General features: G+C 41.2%; 2 protein-coding genes across 7 annotated transcripts in view; both read right to left on the minus strand.

Moving 5' to 3' along the window:
* zgc:92107 (MyTH4 and RhoGAP_KIAA1688 domain-containing protein homolog) overlaps positions 1-8,204 on the minus strand; it is a 29,878-nt gene extending 21,674 nt beyond the window's left edge. For both annotated transcript variants that reach the window (XM_026347824.1, XM_026347823.1), the window contains exon 1: positions 8,057-8,204. In XM_026347824.1, the coding sequence (XP_026203609.1) occupies positions 8,057-8,070 (14 nt within the window). In that variant the 5' untranslated portion in view covers positions 8,071-8,204. The remainder of the gene's footprint in view (positions 1-8,056) is intronic.
* Positions 8,205-8,877: 673 nt separating this feature from the next.
* sulf2a (sulfatase 2a) overlaps positions 8,878-18,321 on the minus strand; it is a 41,322-nt gene continuing 31,878 nt past the window's right edge. For 4 of the 5 annotated variants that reach the window (XM_026349489.1, XM_026349488.1, XM_026349490.1 and 1 more), the window contains 19 exons: positions 18,075-18,314; positions 17,802-17,953; positions 17,238-17,407; positions 15,269-15,419; positions 14,814-14,989; positions 14,388-14,516; positions 14,056-14,112; positions 13,784-13,913; positions 13,308-13,515; positions 12,640-12,925; positions 12,431-12,527; positions 12,227-12,321; positions 12,085-12,144; positions 11,833-11,999; positions 11,516-11,658; positions 11,223-11,331; positions 11,098-11,131; positions 10,580-10,633; positions 8,878-10,188 (listed from right to left, as the gene is read on the minus strand). In XM_026349489.1, the coding sequence (XP_026205274.1) occupies positions 10,158-10,188; positions 10,580-10,633; positions 11,098-11,131; positions 11,223-11,331; positions 11,516-11,658; positions 11,833-11,999; positions 12,085-12,144; positions 12,227-12,321; positions 12,431-12,527; positions 12,640-12,925; positions 13,308-13,515; positions 13,784-13,913; positions 14,056-14,112; positions 14,388-14,516; positions 14,814-14,989; positions 15,269-15,419; positions 17,238-17,407; positions 17,802-17,953; positions 18,075-18,314 (2,489 nt within the window). In that variant the 3' untranslated portion in view covers positions 8,878-10,157. The remainder of the gene's footprint in view (positions 10,189-10,579; positions 10,634-11,097; positions 11,132-11,222; positions 11,332-11,515; positions 11,659-11,832; positions 12,000-12,084; positions 12,145-12,226; positions 12,322-12,430; positions 12,528-12,639; positions 12,926-13,307; positions 13,516-13,783; positions 13,914-14,055; positions 14,113-14,387; positions 14,517-14,813; positions 14,990-15,268; positions 15,420-17,237; positions 17,408-17,801; positions 17,954-18,074; positions 18,315-18,321) is intronic. The other variant, XM_026349493.1, reaches the window with a different exon arrangement.

The raw sequence follows: 18,321 nt of genomic DNA on the forward strand, positions 1-18,321 counted from the left end.
AGGATACTAATTGCTGCACATTTCAGTTAAAAAGCTGAATTTTAATCACACACATAAATCTTAGCCTACCCGGCTTTACGCAATTTGCTTACTCAAGAAGCAGACATGAAAGTATTGCACAGGACAACTAACAACCAAGGCAGCAAATGTTCATAAATGGTTTGGAATGCAGTCTGCACCAGCTCAGCTGAGTTTCACTCACACAGAAATGTTTTATATTGATCTAAAATAAACTTATTACAAACACACACAGGCTGAAGGACAGAGCACCTGACTTACCTCTGAGGAAACTTGATCTAACTGAAGTAGACAGGCCAGGGCCCATGCTAGAGGTTTGCATGGTCCTAAACCTTCCTTCAGTAATCACATGAATGTAGAGAGTTGGGGAGTAGCTGGATTTTACACATTCCACCAGAAATATTTTCATAAATAGCACCTTTTTAGTTGACACAAGAATTTCAATAATACAAACAGCATTTCCTCTCTCTTATATAAAAAATATTATCCAGCATTTTCCGTTACAAAAAACGTTTTCCTCTGTTTGATTGTTAACACAACAGGTGGTTATCAATAGTGAAACTAGAGACATTGTGTCACAAAACTGTCAACAGTTTGGGTGAAGGAGATGCTTTGGCAGCCTATGGTTATTCCACACTAATTAAAAATAGGCTTGTAAAATTGTTTTAATTTTTTTTTCTGTACAAACAGAGCCTGCTACTAAGACCAAGAGTCAGAAACTGACGCACAGAAACAAAGACGTGCACATAAGCACACCTTCATAACCATCTATGTGCCAGAGGTCTCCTTCTGTAGTAGAAAAACCTCATCTATCATCTACAATTTACAGTCTGCTCCAAAAATAACTAGAACTGAGAGTGGTTTTCCAGAGTGAGGGAAACAACAGAATATAGCTCATGGAATCTGCTCCATTGTTCAAAGCCAATGCCAAAGTGTAAATGGCAGTTTTCCCAGTAGCGATAAACACAGAGGACTGGACAATGCATTCACTAGAAATAGGGCAACATGCAGCCTTGTGTCATTGTCCAGCTCTGGATTTTAAACAAACTCAAATACCAGTCTGGTTACTGATTTAGTCAAAAAGATAAACCATACAGAAAGAAAATGGAGTTTTTTTTCATGTGTAGCATAAAATCACAGAGTATACTATAGCCGCCATGTTTCATCAGATAATCTAGTACCGTACTGTGCACAAATACAGCTTTATGCTTCACTGCCACTGTGGCATTTCTGTACCACAGATAGGACAAACGAAGAAACTGAGACAAATGGGAGTATTACTTTGTTCCTTTGTCCATTAACTTGTTAGGCTAAGATAATAGACAAAACCAGCGGGTTAGTTCAACTCCCATTTACCATTTAGTAGTCTTGTAAGGTAACCTCTAACCTTTTCCAACAACAGTCTATTCTGAGCTGTTGCTTGTGGCTGTCCCTTGTGGACCAAGACAGGCTGAGTTCTCACACAGGGCCTGCCATTCATCTAGGAAACCTTAGCATGCTGTTCATCAGGCACAGCAACAAGCGCCAAGGTCCACCCTGGCTGGGATATTTACAGACGTGCCATTTCCTATTTAGAAACATAAAACACCTTTCTCCTCAGATACTGACAGGGAAGAGGAGGAATTTCAACTCACCTTGCCTTACAGGTCCAAAAACATTGTAGCAACAGTGAGAACAGAAACCTCTGGTAACTTGCTCTCACAGAGACAAGCAGAGGCCTGTGCCTCAATATAATGCAAAGAGTAATCTGCCAAAAGAAGACTCAGACTTCTATTTGATTATATATACAGCATGTACAAAGTCTATTCAACATGGCTGCTAAGCAACCTGCTTATCTAAATATTGTAAAACAGGAGCAGGGACAAGGACCAACTACTGAGTGCTTGGCAGCAATTCCAATAGCCATGTCTAATGAAGAGGATAACTGTAAACTGGGCATGCTGAGTGCTTTGGCCACTGGATGTTAACTTACGTAGATAGGTCAACAGCTCTAGAGTGTGTAACCCCATCAGTAACAGTGTAACTGCAAGACTGCACTGAAACAAATGGAAAGATTCACTAAAAAATACAATCTGGGTTTGTATTCTACTTGTTTTCTTCTTAAACACTTTAATTAGGATATTTAGTTGCTGGTGTTTTTGAAGATATATTAATAATTCATAATAGTGCGTATTTGATGAAACAGAGCCGGCACGAGCTGTGCGTTGGTTTTCTCTGTGCAGGATGTGTGAGCAGGCTGGTACAGACCCACCCAGGCGTCCAGAACAATCAGAGGGTGCGGAGAGAGTGCACAAAAAAACCTGCACCTGTCATACACACATTCTTTGGCTCTTTTGTTTAACACCTCCCATTCCTGTCATGTCACCAAGGTTAAAGGTCAGTAAACCTCCCAGCACAATTGGTCTCTGTGTGTGTGCTGCATTAAATTTAACAACAAACAAACCAGTGTAATGACTGCTGATTCTGTTATGGAGTACTATAATTCTTTGAGGTGAATTTGCATTCAACCTCCACAGGAACCCTCATAAAGGTAATGCAGTAGGATAGGATGGTGTATAGTTGTCTAGAGCTGAGTTTCACAGTGATGTGCTTTGTAAACCCCGACCTACAGGCCTGTATGCTGTCTTCTTGTTTACTTTTTTGTGACTTGTTTGACTTTCTACAGGTTTACCTGCTGCTCAGTAATTGCTGGTCTAATAACTACTCTGTAATGTTTTGTATAACCAATCATAACAGTGTCTTCACTAAGTTATGACTCTGCTGTCAGGCAATGCTGTCAGCACTGGAATCACCATTAGCCTTTACTTCCACTTGCTTTTCTTTTCAGTCTGCTAACATTAACCCATTAAAATATTATATATCATTATATGACAACAATCAGTTTGTGCAATTGAATATGCTGAAACAAGACACTTTTTCATTAAAGAAAGTTGAACATGACAAATTAAATTTTTGCATTTTAATGGAAACATGAATCGCTAAATGTGGACATGTAATCACTATTTTCACACCATAAAACAGGTTCAACTCTTTTCTCCCTACTACATCTTTTATCTCAAACCCCCCCCACAGCAGTTGTTAGTATCCATTCCTCATTCGTCTGTGCTGACGTTGCTAAACGGGTTTGAGGGTCATCTTTCATGGCGAGAAACGTCAAGCACGATACAGCTGGCCTTGTGTGAGCCCTGCCAGGCACCAGTGCTGCAGGTTGCCAAGGAGGGGAGGAGAGGTAAAGCACTTTAAGACTAAACAGCCGGGCATCCACACGCCTGGCAAAGAGAGGGTAGGATAGGAGGATAAAGATGAGGGGGGGGGGGGCACTCCTAAGCTCACCCTATCACCTGATTCACCTCCAAAAGATTTGCATGCATAAGACGCTAACTAGCTCTTGAACTGGGTGTAACAGTTTAGTTATGACAGGGCTGATAAACAAAAACAATAAGACGGCGTACAATACCAAAGTGCGCATCTACTAAAGAAAAGTCTTGCAGTGAAGAAAATTCACCAGCAGATTCAACGTCACTGAGACCAACACTGCCTTTCTATAAACTTCTGTAAACTAAAGTGTACATAATTCTCCTGCAGGATCAGTATAACATAGTACAATTGTGAAGACTGACAGAAAATGCTCTTCCAATGCACTTTCTCATCTTGAATTGTACAGTATTACCTGAGCATACTGTGCTTAGCAGTTCTGAGTCACTAGAGTGACTGCACATGCCTAAAACAGCAAGAACCAGATGGGCTGGTTTGGTGAGTGTGGTATATGCTAAGACTATACACATTTACACCATTGCTAGGCGCAGGATCTGTTTTTAAATCGTTGGGTGGTTAGAAAGAAAAAATAAGTAAGACTAAGTAAGTAAGACATTTTTTCACTTTGAAGCTTTCTGCACAACATAATGTACTGTCTTTAGCACAGGGATAAGGGCCATGGTGATTGGCTGCTTGTGAAGAAAATCACACAAAAACACAGTGAACAGACTGAGAAGTGAGAAAATGTTAATTTTGCTAGACTTTTAAGAAGAGCTTTTTGTTATAAATAAGTTTACGGGCTTCCCAGTAACAGAAAAAATGGTTACCTTGTTGACAAGAATGTCATGCGATTACTCACTTTCATATGCATTACAAAGCCTGTGAAATTCACCCTATTCTGAAGTCTGATGGTACAGAACAATGCAGACTATTGTCAGATCAACAGCCAGACTCATTCAGTGAGAACTCTATGTTGCCTCACAGAGCCAATCGCAGTTGGGCTGGGGAGGAGTTTGGGACATGTATACGAGGTCTGCGGTCACCTCCTTCAACAGCTGCCATAATCCAGAACTAGAGACAGTCTCCCCTTCCCGCTTACACTGGATTAGACCGGATCTCAAGGGTTGCACAGCCACCTTCAGCAAGGCTAGTTTTTCTCATGACGCTTTCCAACTACCAATTTTACATGGCCTAAGTGAATTTATTCCCTTTAACAGCAAAAAACGTTTACCCCCACTGCAACGAACTGATTCCCTATGAGATATGAGATAATGGTGCCTACCTCAGTATCAGTTCCAGAAGAACATTTTTGTGTTGGCAGTCTTGAATGTTATTTCAGATACCCTCTCTATAATCCGCCTACATCCTAACCGCAGAGAAGAAGCTCTCTGTGATTTCTGTATGAAGAGTATTGTCTTGTCCCGCCATCCTGCCTTGTCCTGCGAATGCTGCAGCTTTCAGCAAAAATTCTGGGAGCTTCCGGCCCCCTTGCTGCTCTGCTGAATAGTCACTGTCTGTCTGAGGCACTACTCAGCAACAGGGTCAATAAATTCCCTTTTATAGGGGTAAGGCCAGCCAAACAGAGGTCCCTGTCCTTCCTAAAATCCATTCTTTCCTCAGCTGAAGAGCATATGGGGACTTCTCAGGTCAGACTATGGACGGGCGTGAACATGTGCAGGAGAAGCTGAGGACAGGATCAGGGTGTTTACCACAAACAGACAAGCCTTTCTGTCCAGTACACCAGCTGTCAGAGCGTGAACAATAAAGTCACTTATTCAAAAAAAAAGACAAATGAATAAACCTATTAGGGTGTAATTGTGCTTAACAGCGCTAAATATAATTGTCCAAACTTTATATTGTCAGATAATTAAGATTCATACATGTTACAAATGAGTACATGTTGTACACAAACTTAAAATAAACTTGTCGATCTCTTTCATCTACATGTTACCACATAAAAGCTATTCCAATGAGTATCTGGTTTGCTTGTATACCACCAGTAGCAGTTTGTAACTTCATTTTGAGACTGGCCACACCATCCCCCTGAAATCACCCCTGCTGACATGACAAATGAGGCCAGAGTCTAATCCCAGAGCACAGTTACAGGGTGAGTGGGGGGTCAACGGCTGGCTGAGGAGCCACACAGGAAAGAAAGGTTCAGATAGTCCACTAGGGGAAGTGAAGGTGCAGACAACAGGCACAGCAGGATTAGAAATCCAAGGCAGCCCGGTGAACATGTTAATGCTGGAACTTTGCAGGCCCAAAGGGAAAGATGGGATGGATTTTAATTTAGGAGGCCATCAAAATAGGAACAGAAAATACTTTTTCAATAATAAGACACTGATAGGAGAAGACTTTAGATTTTTTGGTAGCCTTTCACTATATTTCATCCATTTGTTTCAATGCACTTATGTGTGCAGTAAATACTGTCTTTGTGATCTCAATAATTAACATGAAGCAGAATTATCACCTTTCTGACAGTGTCAACAAAAAGTTAAAAATAACCTTTTTAAAAGTAGAATTCATAGCAGAGCTGTTGTATTGGACTGTACAGGTACAAGTTTGTACAGGTGTACATAGTAAAGTGGCCAGTGAGTGTATAGAGGAAGTTCAGTTTTGCATTGCAGCAGCTCACTACAACTATATGGACTTGAAACACTGAAACAGCTGACACATCTGAGGCCAATCTGAGCACGTCACCCTTACACAAGTAATTATCCTCAGTACAGTAATGCGAGCGATCATCCGCACTCTTAGTATCACGTTCAACCTACAGTGAGCCAAGATGTTAAAGCAGCTTTCAATCACTACAGAGGGATGGTTCAAAATATCAGTGGATCTACAGGTAGACAAAAGTGTGTTTGGGCAAATCACTTTAACCTTATTACAGTGTCACTGTGGAAGGCCACAGACAATCAAAGCCAGATGAAAGTGTAGGTTGGGGTGGAGGGTTAATACTACTGTTCCACAAAAATGTGACCAAGATTACAGTACAGGGAGTATACAAAAAAGCCATTTTATTACATTATAGACATGTCACAAAGCACGACAAGCCAACATCACAGCCCACCAGCTCAAAATCATGTCCTCTTAACAAGAAAACTAACCATTGTTAAATTCTCTGTAGCATGGGCATCCTGTCTTGTCTTTGTGAAAAGACACAATTTTGATTTAGTTTGTTGGGGGTTGCATTGATAGCTTGCACAATATTGTCAGTCAGTGAGCAACAACATCCTATTGTCATTTCTGCTCCACATACTGACAAACAGTATACAGTATAAACAGTTTTAGGAGGCAGCAACACCAAATGTACCATGCTATCATTCTGCCTATTCTGCCAGTGGTATAGTGGTGGACAGACGAAGATGCTGTGACAGATGCAGTGCTTAACAGATTTTGATACATCAACACAACCAACACTACACAGATGATACCAGCACATAAGCAACAGCTGGCAGGGAGACAGTGAAACTGTTGCATCCAGAACGTCAGGTTGGAGTGCTGTGCCAAACTGCTTCAGGCTGTATAAAAATTACATCTGGCTGGTTGGTTGGTTTTCTTGTAAGACAATGAGCATGGTACAGTATCCAACAGACGGTACACACATAAGAGAAAGAATGCTGAAACATCAAAGAGCCTCTTAAGCTCCTCTTCAGTTGTTAAGCCATCAAGACCTAAAGGACAACTTCAGTTTAGATGATAAACTCAAGAAAAAAAGAAAAATATCCAAGACTTCTTAAGATGATGTCATCTAGAAGAGTAGGAATTTTTCAGCAAGAAGCATATATATATATATTTTAACATAAGGAAGTTTAAAAGCATTAATATACATGTAGTTCCCAAACTAGAGCTATGGGAAGTAAGTTGAAAATTGATGAAGTTGATCTTTAACTATGTTGAAGTTGATTGTAAACCATACAACTTAAAAAGACTGAAATGTGTGTTTTAAAAACCGTTGAAAGAAACCAGAGTAGCTGTACATCTCTGTGGTTTTAAATACACTGTGCGGACTAAAACGAACCATCTGTCTAAAGAAACTGTTGAAAGCTAAACAAAGTTTTAATGGGTCTGGAGTCGAAGCAGATGCTGACGAAATCTAACATGTGCTGATCAGACCAGTAGTTAAAGCAATAAGCCTCAGTTTGTTAGCTTCCACCAGTGAAAATGCGAGCGACAAATGGGCTGTGGAGCACTTCCCTTCCGTTTAGGTTAGTGGTCTCTTAACCACACGAAAGAGTTAAATTAGTTTAGCCAATTTGTGGACCCGTTTAGGAAAAGAAAAAATCAAAAGAGAAGTCTGGTGGTGATAGATAACAGCCAAACAACTACCACTATAACGTTCAGTAAATCAATTCTACTTAAAAAATAACCTTTATAACATCAGGAACGCGTCAACCTTAGAGTTTCCACAGCTTATATGCGTGCTAGTGAAATGCAAAGCAGTGAGCTAACATTGAAACAGCCAACGTTGTGTCTTCTGTAAATAACCTAGCAACAGCACTAAGTCCGGTCAGTACACTTTGAATTAGCGTTGCCGTTTTAAAGTAGCGTCTCTCCACATAGCTGACGTTACTGAATTTCTTATTTTCACAACGTCCAGCTAACATTTAGGTGTTAAAACCAGTAAAGCACAAGAAACACAACTCTCCACTCAGTAGCGTGGTCTTGTTCCCAGTCTCTGTTTGGCGGTGGGGTGAAAGCGAGGCTACCGAGCGTTAGCGGCTAAACTTTCTCCAAGTCCAACTTTGTATCGCTTTGAAAATTAAAGTGAAAGGTAACCTACCTTGTCCCGGCCATTTTCTTCACATTGTAAACAAGGCGTAAACAAAGGGGAAAACTATGTTGTTGTTTTTTTTTTGCCTGTCGCAGGATGAAAGTTGGCTTTGTGGGCGCCCGCTCCGAGCAGTACTGCGGGACGGTGCCGCGGTGGTGAATCCCAGATGGAGTCTCCGCCTCCGCACGTGAGTCATGGGTTGGGACGAGGGTCACCCAGTGTGCACCCCCCCCCCCACTAGCTAGTTAGCTGACTGACTGACTGACTGAGTGCAAACCAAAAGCAAAACAACATTTAGTGGCTCAGCTGGCTCAACACAGCAGGGTGAGAAAATGTTCTATAACTACTGCTAAATGTCTGCCAACTGGGTTTGTGTCGCCGGAGAACGATAAACAACTTCTGTGAAACAAAAGAACAGCATATAGTTGTTGTTTCTGTCCTCTTTAGCTGTTTGTTTATTATGGCTGCTAAAAGAAAGCAGACACTGTACGTATTCTTCTTTAAACTCCCCTTTTTTAAGCTTTAGCTCTCATTTTAGCCATCGCATCTTAGAAAGTGTTCCAGAGCACACAGAAATGACTGTCCTGATATTTGAATATCAAATTACCGACATATGTAAATTCTGCAGCCTATTCTTACTCGACTCTGTCAGACAGAGAGCTGAGGAGCTCATGACTACCTGTATTATGATCATAACTAGCTGTGTGTCCTCCACTGTAATTATAGTGAGCTTAAGTACCATCTGCAGACGAGCACACAGAGACACCTGCTGGTGTAAGGAAACAGCAACAAAACCATCATGTAGCATCAGGATAAAAGCCAGCCATGTCTCTGATCAAACAACACTTTATTCACAGTTACTATCAGCACTCAGGTCTATGAAAATATTTGCTAAACTTAAAGCTAACAAAGGCAGGAAGCTAAAATTCACATCGATAAGTATTACACTGTTGTGTTGTTCCTCTGGCACAGAGTAAACTATATATTTATCCATTAAATGTATATGGCGCATCTCTTCACAGTGAACCCTTTAAGTGCTTTCCAGGTGTAAATAAGGAAAAGACAAACATACAAACTGCAGTCAATGAAATTACTCAAGCTACATTACTCCCCAGAAGTTCATATGTCAAATCATTTCGTACAATGAGGTCTGCCCCTTCAGTATTATAAAAAAATATTGTAAACATATTAATTGCACAACGTACATTCAAATACATACTGTACAGCAAGATTTAACTTCTGTATTGTAATCCTGTAGCACCATGTATAGCAAGCTGAACAAAGTATCTGGATTCTTTTACAGTGTGGTACTGATGATACAAAGGAGTAATGGCATTCACAAATTATGCTTTTTAGTGATCAAATATTCAGGAGTTTCAGATTATATCACTGTGAAATAGTGGTAAGTGTAGGCCTGTTCATGGTGCTGTCGACAATGTATGAGGTTGGGTCGAGCTTCGTCGATGATGCTTCATCAGGGACATTCATCAATTGTTAAGATAAACTATAATACAAAAGATTATGGCAAAAGAGTTTGTTACAACTGGTCACTTAAAAGTTCATACCACTTCCATTTGCAGACACATTGGTGCAAGGAAAGAAAATGTCTTGTTGTTACTAAGTACTAATGATTTTGTGTGTGCCACAGAGACATCATGAGGCCGTGTAGCAGCAGAATGACATGGAACACATGTTTCCCCCCAGTGTGATACGGACGAACGCTGATTAAAGCTGTTATATATTATCTACAAGCAGTAGCGTTAGACTGAATGGCTTGTGGACACCAAACTGTCCCATCTCGTTCACAGCATCTTGTTGGTTTTGACAGTCCTGGCAGCTGCACGTAACAGAAGATGTAAATGAATATGAAATAGGTGTGAAGGTAGAATTAACAATTGGAGAGTCTTTATGCATCATCTTGGTCTTAGCATCTCCTCCACCTGGGGGGTTATGGGGAGCAGCTCTCTCAACCATTAAAATCCAGATTATAGAAGAGAAGTATCTCAGGTTATGGTCCATCGAAGTGTGGTCGAGGTCCTTAGATGTGCCTGCACTTCTCTTTCTCTGTCTGTCACTGGAGGTGTCTAATGCGGTCGTGGGTTGTAGGTGGTTAACCAACCCACCCTTCCCAAATCTGCCCTCTGTGCAGGGAAAAAAAATAGTGTGAGTTAAAGGTGCCACTTGAGGGTATTCACTGGAAACCATGGCTCCAGTTGTCATCTGATCCTACCAACACTGTGAGGAAAAGAAATGACAATAACCAGACTCAGAACAAAACATGATGAGACAATGTTACATCTGCATTGCTCTACTGAATCTGACTTGAGAGGGTGAATGAAAAAGAAGATGGTGCAGCTTTGCAATGCAGGTACCGTAAATGATTACTGTAGTAGAGAAGTACAGAACTACAGAAAACTAAGAAGAGGAAAGCATGCTGCTGGGTCATCTGACCAAGCTAAAAAAAAATCTGGATGAAGATTTGATTAGAGCTTGGCTGACTACAAAAGAACAGATGGGTTATGACAAACTCACAGCGATTTGGAGGAAGGCTTCTTCACTTTTGGCCTCTTTCGACGATGAACTGGCCTGAAGCATGCACAGCACGTAAACACGTGCAGGGCAAATGCACGTGCATGGAGACAAACACCCAGATATACACACACACAAAATACACACACACACAAACGTATGTGCACACGCATAGAAGCAGGCACACACATCCAGTCACACACACCAGAGACAAGCAATTAGGCTTCATTACAAAAAGGGGACAGCAGAAGCTGAAAAGGCTGGCAGTTTTGCTCCTTTTGGCTTCTGCATGCTAAAAAGGCTTTGAGATCAACAGTAAGGAACCATGACACTTTCAATTTTAGCTGTACATCACTGTATTATATTTGCTCAATTCCCCAGATGACTTGCACTGAACAGAAAACATAACCAAAGACTCACTAGGGAGGTTGTAACCTCTCTGAGTTCATATTGTAACATGATTTCCATCTGCCGTGTTTGTAAAAGTAATCAGATGTGCTGGGTGTGGGAGAAGAAAATACCTGTATTCACTGAAGTGGTTTCGCTCCTTTCCTCCTGAAAGGAAGTGAAAGTAACCTTAATCTCTGCCAGAAATGACTGGAGACACTGTAATCAGTCATGTTTGCTTTAGAGGCCTTTTGCTCACCCTTCTCCGGGTTGCATTGCTTATGTCCCTTGCAGCCCCTTAAATCCATGAGTTGTTGATGCATCGAATTCAGTGCGTTGCGGTCGAGGGTGCTGACAGCATTTATCAGCTACAGGAATAATGAGAACAAAATGTCAGCAAGGGCGTTGGACATTTCTGGAAAACCTTGGAAAATCTGGTTCCCCAGCACTCACAGGAATGCTCAATGAATCACATCGAGGGATCATTTCAAAGTTATTATTGGTGAGTTATTTATGTAGCTACCATTATGTGTGGCTGAATTAATGAAATACCTGGTATGGGTCAGTGTTGAGGTCAAAATACTCCAGGAAACCAGTAGCAAATTCACAGAACAGGAAGTTGTGCGTGTCATTGATGGTCCTGAGGCACCAGTATGTGTTGTTGTTGGCACTGGTGCATGCACAGAACGGACCCACTGAGGGAAGAACAAAAGGGGTGTGTGTGGAAAGGGAGGTGGGAAAGTGGAAAACAAGTGGATAGTACAGCGGTTATCCAAACTATTGTTTTTATCTAATCTCCTTTGGAAAATATAAAAAAGCTTTCACAGTGTTCTTCAAATCACGTTCCACAAACACATGTCATTCCTCACTTGTCCAGAAGGGGGAGGTCTGCCAGTGATGGTTGTCATGGGTGAAGCATGTGAGGCCAGGCATGCTGCAGGTGTCGTTGTTCTGGAGCCTCTTGAGAAATTTACGTAGTTTCTTCCTGCGCTTCTGCTCCTTCTGCAGCCACTCACTCTTCTGCTTGGACGGCATCCTGAAGAGAACAAAACAGAAACATTCAATAAAGCAAGACTGCACACGGACTTAAAAGTGATTAAGTCGCTGTCAAACATTTTTACCTGAGTGAGTGCATCCGTGCTGCATTTAGCCTTAAAGTGTCCTTATTCTTCACATAATAACTGAAAGCACAAGATGTGATGGTTAAATATATGATTATACCAAAAAGCCGCTGGTGACTATGTGGTACTGACAAATTCTTACTTTGGAGTGTTGCACTGGCATTCCTCTGGTCGCACCTTTTTCAGGTGACCTTTAACCTCACGCAGGTTCTTGATTTTGGTCTGTAAGGTTTCGATCTAAACAGAGCAGGAACAAACACACTCACACAAAGCTCATTACACACCACAAGCTGCTAAGAACCTATCTAAAGGGTTTTAGTGGAATAGATATGTGTAGAAGCAGTACTTCATGCTCAATGTGTAGTTTGTGGTCTTTCCATGCTTGAAGGGACTTGTAGAGTCCTCCATCACACTTCACTGTGTCATTCATAAGAATGGAGCACCTTCGGGAAACAAAAACAACATGACTAAATATAATTAATATTACCTAACAAATTATTTTTCCCTTTTATTGCCACAAATGTTACACATCACAGCAGACAAATTCACACACACCTGTAGGTGACTTTGAGTGCTGCAGGTGGTGTGAGTTTGTGGCTGGTGGTGGGTTTGGGTGCAAACCCCATGCCACTGAACTCTTCATTGTCCTCCTCGGTCCGTGCTCCCCTTCTCCTCCCGTCCCTCGTCCAGCTGCTGTTCCTGGATCCCAGGCGCCGGTAGCCATCCTCCAGGTCTACGGCGTACAGGTCTCCATCCAACTCAAACGATACTGAGCGAGCCCAACGCTTCCTAGAGACACTCTTACTGGATTTCATCTCTGAATTAGATGAGACAGAGGAATCTGAACAGGATGGAAAAAAGCAATGTGTTTTTAATATCGCAGATTAGAATCTGTGATGATGTAGACAAGCCAAGACCATCACACAACAGAAAAATACTGATGTCAAAAATAATTTACAAGTTTTGCATTTGTTACGTTAAAGCGCAATGATTAAAGGCTCACTTGGCTACTGTGATTCACCACTTGATGGCAGCACAGACACATCCTTCTCATCTCATGAAAACTTCAAAAGCTGGTTATTTTAGCTTGAGATTAATGGCCCTGTTTGGAAAGGCTTTGTAGACTACTGCAAGGACGTTTGAAAGAAAAGTGTCTTTACAAACAAAACTGTGTCTATTAATAACTAGAACAATGGCCCATGTGGGTGATATGAGGAACCTACTCTTCTTGGTGAGCAACCTCTTCCTCTTCAGGAGGGATGTTTTGAAGTCCACATCACTACAGATGCAGCTGTCGGAGTTGGATGTGAGAGACAGCTGGGAGGGACCCCTGGCCATCAGAGCCTGCATACGTGGGGCATAGAGACTAGCCATGCCCTTGCACTTATACAGCCTCAGCTTGCCAGTCGGGTCCTCCACACACTGCCACTTCTGAAACAAAGCAGAGATTAATATAATAATAATAATAATAATAGGTCTTCAGCCTTGTATTATAGCATCTTGTCAGTTTTGATGAATTTTGTAGCACTAAAGAAAGAGACTTTGATGTTAATTGGAACTCCGACAGTGCAATGACTGCAAATTAGACTCAGTAAATTGTCAACCAGATTGCAAATTATCACCCTGCATGAGCTGCACTCCATGTTGTTCTCCTGAAACTTTAATAACTTCCATTTTTTAGCTATTGCACATCGGGTACCTGTCCTGGCTGCTGGCAGGAGGTCTGGTACTCTGCTTTCTGGCACAGGTCTTTTACCCGCTGGTATTTTGGCAGGAAGTTCTCCTCTTGGGCCATTTCCTTCCCATCCGCTCTCTTGTGCGGAGGTTTCCTGAAGGAACACCAAAAACACATGAGTTTTTTAAAATGGATTTATTTTTTGCAACTATCCAAGAACAAGGAATTAGATGTCGACAGAAGACAATGTCTTGAATGAGAACATGTCCTGCAAAAGGTCAATCAATAAAACATACCCTCTCTCTACCAGGAAAGAATCTCTCCATGTTTTAGCCTTCCTGCTCAACTGGAACCTGAAAAATGAGTTAGACTACTGTGTAAAATTTTCACTAAACAAATATGCAGTCCATTATGAAATGCCATCTTGTACAGCACTGACAAGAAAGTGATGTTACATGTGCATATTTAGATTGTGGATGTCATTATGCCCAAGAAGACACCACAAACAGATATTTAGTCCAGATAAATATTTGCTGCTCATCTGCAATATTTTAAATGCCATTCTTTATTTGTCTATTCAATGCTTAGATACTGAGCAAAATAGTTAGTGGTTGATGAGTGTGTTCACCTATTGACGGGTCGTTCTGTGTCCAGCAGCTTGAGTATAGACTTCCCATCCATTTCTGCAGGGATATCAACACCGGCCATGTCCAGCATAGTTGGTGCCAAGTCAATGTTCAACACTATATGAGGATTACTGCAGGGCAACAAGAATATATTTGATTTGATTTGTAGAATATATTTTTTATGATCAAAATGTCTCAAATTTTGTTGAAATTGTTCTATAAGGTAATAATTCTACTATATGTCTATTGTTGCTTTTTTTATGGGGGGGGGGTATATGAAATATGAATGAATGTAATATAAATATATGAAATATAATAATATATGATCATGCGTGCACACACACACACACACAGAGTACGTTATTGAAAGACATCTAGAAGTCAGAATATTCAATGTTCAAAAGAAAGATGGAAACTGAATCACTCACATGGCACCTTGCTCCACATTAGGTCCTCGTACATAGAAAGGAACACGGGTATCAAACTCATAAGGCATTGACTTGCCCTTGACCAGACCAAACTGGCCAATATGGTAGCCGTGGTCTGAGGTGTAAATGAGGTAGGTGTTGTCCAGTTCCCCTGTCTCCACCAACATGTTGTACACCTGGAGAGGACATAATTCATTAAACACCCAAGGAGTGTAAAAAGTTATATTTCATCTTTGATAGCTCAAGTCTCCTGTGCCAGTTTCAAGTGAAAAGGGACTGAACAATTTACCAAGTGTGTCAGTGAATATATTACACAGTCCCAGTCAGAACAAGCACAGATCTCTCAGGACTTGAGACTGACAGATGAAATGTGTGTGTGTGTGGACTGTCTGCATATATGTGTGAATGTGTTTCTGTGTTAAAGAATATGTCTAGCTGCCTGTTGGTCCACCTACCTTTTCCACACTGTCATCCACAGATAACAGGGTCTGCAACCTCCTGCGCTGCAGCATATTAGTGAACTGCATGTGGACAGGCTTCATAGGGCCTGTGTAGCGTAGGATCCAGTGTTTGTCCTGGTTAGGGGCATAGTTATAGCTGGGGGTTCTAAAATAGGTAGGTAGAGAAAAAACATCAAGCTAAAGCACAAAAAACTCTATTGAACTTTTTCATCCTAACAAGAGAAAATAGCAAACCACAGGTCTCCTTTCAAAATATCTCAGTGTACCTCACAAACATTTGCATTCACTTGTTTGTTTTTCTAGCTCTATATCTGTAGTGTCCATATTCTATTTCTGTAAACTGTATTATAAAAGGTTTAGCAAAATGTTGCCGTTACATACAGTAATACTCTCGGCCTGATTTTATAACTTTCTTTCTAAAGTAGCCAGAAAACTGTTTACACAATGCTTAACTGGAGGTTACATAAACTTTATAAAATGCAAAGCACTGCAATCGAAAGGTGTGAACACAGTGAGCACAGTTTGATCAATATTTAACTCTGAGGCCTATGGACCTTTAATTATTGCAGAATAAACACAGCTAAATAGCTAATGAGATCTTAGAAGAAAATATATTTCATGGTTAAAATGGATTGATTTGACTTTTAAGAAATGCTAATGTCTAGCACAGCCTTGCCCACAGTGAAAACTGTAATGTAGTGTGAAGAGGTGTTTGCAAGGTGCCAAGGTGAGAAGGTGGTTTATCACCAGAGGAGTGCTGGACTTTTACTGCCTCTCTCTCTATTCATGCGGTTGATAATGGCAGAGGGAGATGGAGTGAGAAAAATAGCCAGTAAAGGAGCTCTCACAAAACATCCCCCAAGGGACAGCAAATTTATGTAGAAAGAGCAATTAAAAGTTTGTACAAAGGCAGCAGGGCTAAATTTTCAGAATATTCTGTGTATAAAGCCTGCATGGCACAGGTTAATGATGCTGGAGGGATTAGATGAAGCAAAAGGAGGCTGTGAGGGGGCTGGAGGGAAGGGGCACAAACTGCAGTCTCATTACTGGCCTTGGATCTGTCTCTTGAGTCCAATAGCTGGCCTGCCATTAGCCAGCAGCACTAGACAGTTTGTCAGGAGCACTAAGGTCAGGAAAACAAAGGCTTATATGCTGTATGTGCATATGTTTATGCTTGGCTTTCTATAGTTAAGCGGACAAATATTAGTTGTATTACAATACCATTACTGTGGGGACATTTTGGCTGCTACGCAAACCTTCAAAAGGCTGTGTGGTTTAATTTTGCATTAGGTTTAGGTGACCGTGGGAGGCATGTTGGGGCATTTTAATAAATAAATTAATTAATAACAACATAAACAATAAATTCAATAAAATAATAATTATTATTTTCAATTATAATTATGTCAATGAGTGCCATCCAAACTATGTGCATGCACACACCTAAATCATTAAATATGCATTGAACATACATCATTCACGCGTCTCTTTGATCACACTGACAAAATGGTACAAATAAGCAAATCTCACTATGGTGATAACACTAATGTGAACAACACATGAGCCAAATAAGCTGGAGTGAAACACTGGCTGTGTGCAGAAACAGCTCGATGCCAACAGCACACTGCAGGCAGGGGAAGATAAGATCGAGCCGAGATTATGGAAATTGTGTCATTCTGGGTCAAATAATAGTGTGAATGTGTGAATCGCTCATATGCAAGCAAACACACATGAAACTGTAAAAATATGCCCTTGTGTTTCTCAGCTTTGTTCTACAAAAAACAAATCACCTGACATCAAATGGATAGAGGCAGTTCCATTCAAAGCCTTTTTTTAATGTTCTCCCCTTTTTTTGCATGTGAATTTATTATAATAACACATTCCTAAATCTGTAAACGCCTGACGTCTCACTGTTTGTTTAATAATATGAGTGCTTTAGCACATGAAGGCTTACTAAGTTTCTTACATGTGCTGGGATGCATTGGGAAAGGCAGAGCTGTACTGCGGGGCGCAGTCCTCTGGGCCGTGCGGGGCAACATGGCTCAGGACCATCATGACAGGACGGTTAGGGTACATCCTCTTGGACATGCGGAAGTAGTTGATGCTGTCATTGGTAATGATGTCTGTCAGGTAGTCCTGTGGAGCAGGCACTGAATGGATGACAGAGGCTAAAAGAGCAGATGTCAAGGTGTTTCTGTGCTGGGTCAGTGCCCATTACGGAGCTGCTGTGAGCCAAAGAATGGAGTGTTTATGATGATGATCCCTGATTTCTGGTTAATACTTTTAAGTTGCTTTTAAAAATCTTTACACAAATGGTTTCAGGTAGCTTAGAGCAAAGGAAATGAAAATGAAGAGTAATCTAAATGTCTTGTATATCTTGTTATACACATGTATACAAAATTATGCCTGAAATATTTGGTATCTTCAGAAATGTTGGAATATCCCAAGTTGAATGGGGAAACAGGAAGGTTTTCGTAAATCATTTAAATATAGCCCAGGTAACCTATTTCTCTGTGTGCTACATTAATACCTTTGAGTAGTCGCTGCTGTGTTTCTCTCGTATTCCATTTCTGCAGAGGGTGTAGTTGTAGAATCGGGAGTTTTTCACCAGTGCTACCCATTCCTTCCAGCCAGGTGGTACATAGGAGCCATTGTACTCGTTCAGATATTTTCCAAAAAAAGCTGAGTGAGGAACATGTTAGCAGCAGTACATTATTGTAGCGATGTGGTCCGCAGTCAATTTGTGAATGTTCAACTTGAACTACGTGTAAGAAGCTACTTGGATCAGACTTGCAGCACTCACCTGTCCTGTAGCCAGAATCGTTGAGGTGCACAGCAAAGGTGTGCGGCTCGTGGTGGGCCTGCCAAGAGGGCGAGGAGCAGTTCTCGTTGTTGGTATAGGTGTGATGGTTGTGCACATACTTTCCTGTCAGGATGGAGGAGCGGGATGGGCAGCACATGGGCGTTGTGGAGAAGGCGTTTGAGAAATGTGTGCCGCCCTTTTCCATGATCTGCCGAGTTTTGTTCATGGCCTGCATTGAGCCTGAGGA

Source organism: Anabas testudineus, chromosome 5 (genome assembly GCF_900324465.2).
Source record: "Anabas testudineus chromosome 5, fAnaTes1.2, whole genome shotgun sequence".
NCBI lineage: Eukaryota > Metazoa > Chordata > Actinopteri > Anabantiformes > Anabantidae > Anabas > Anabas testudineus.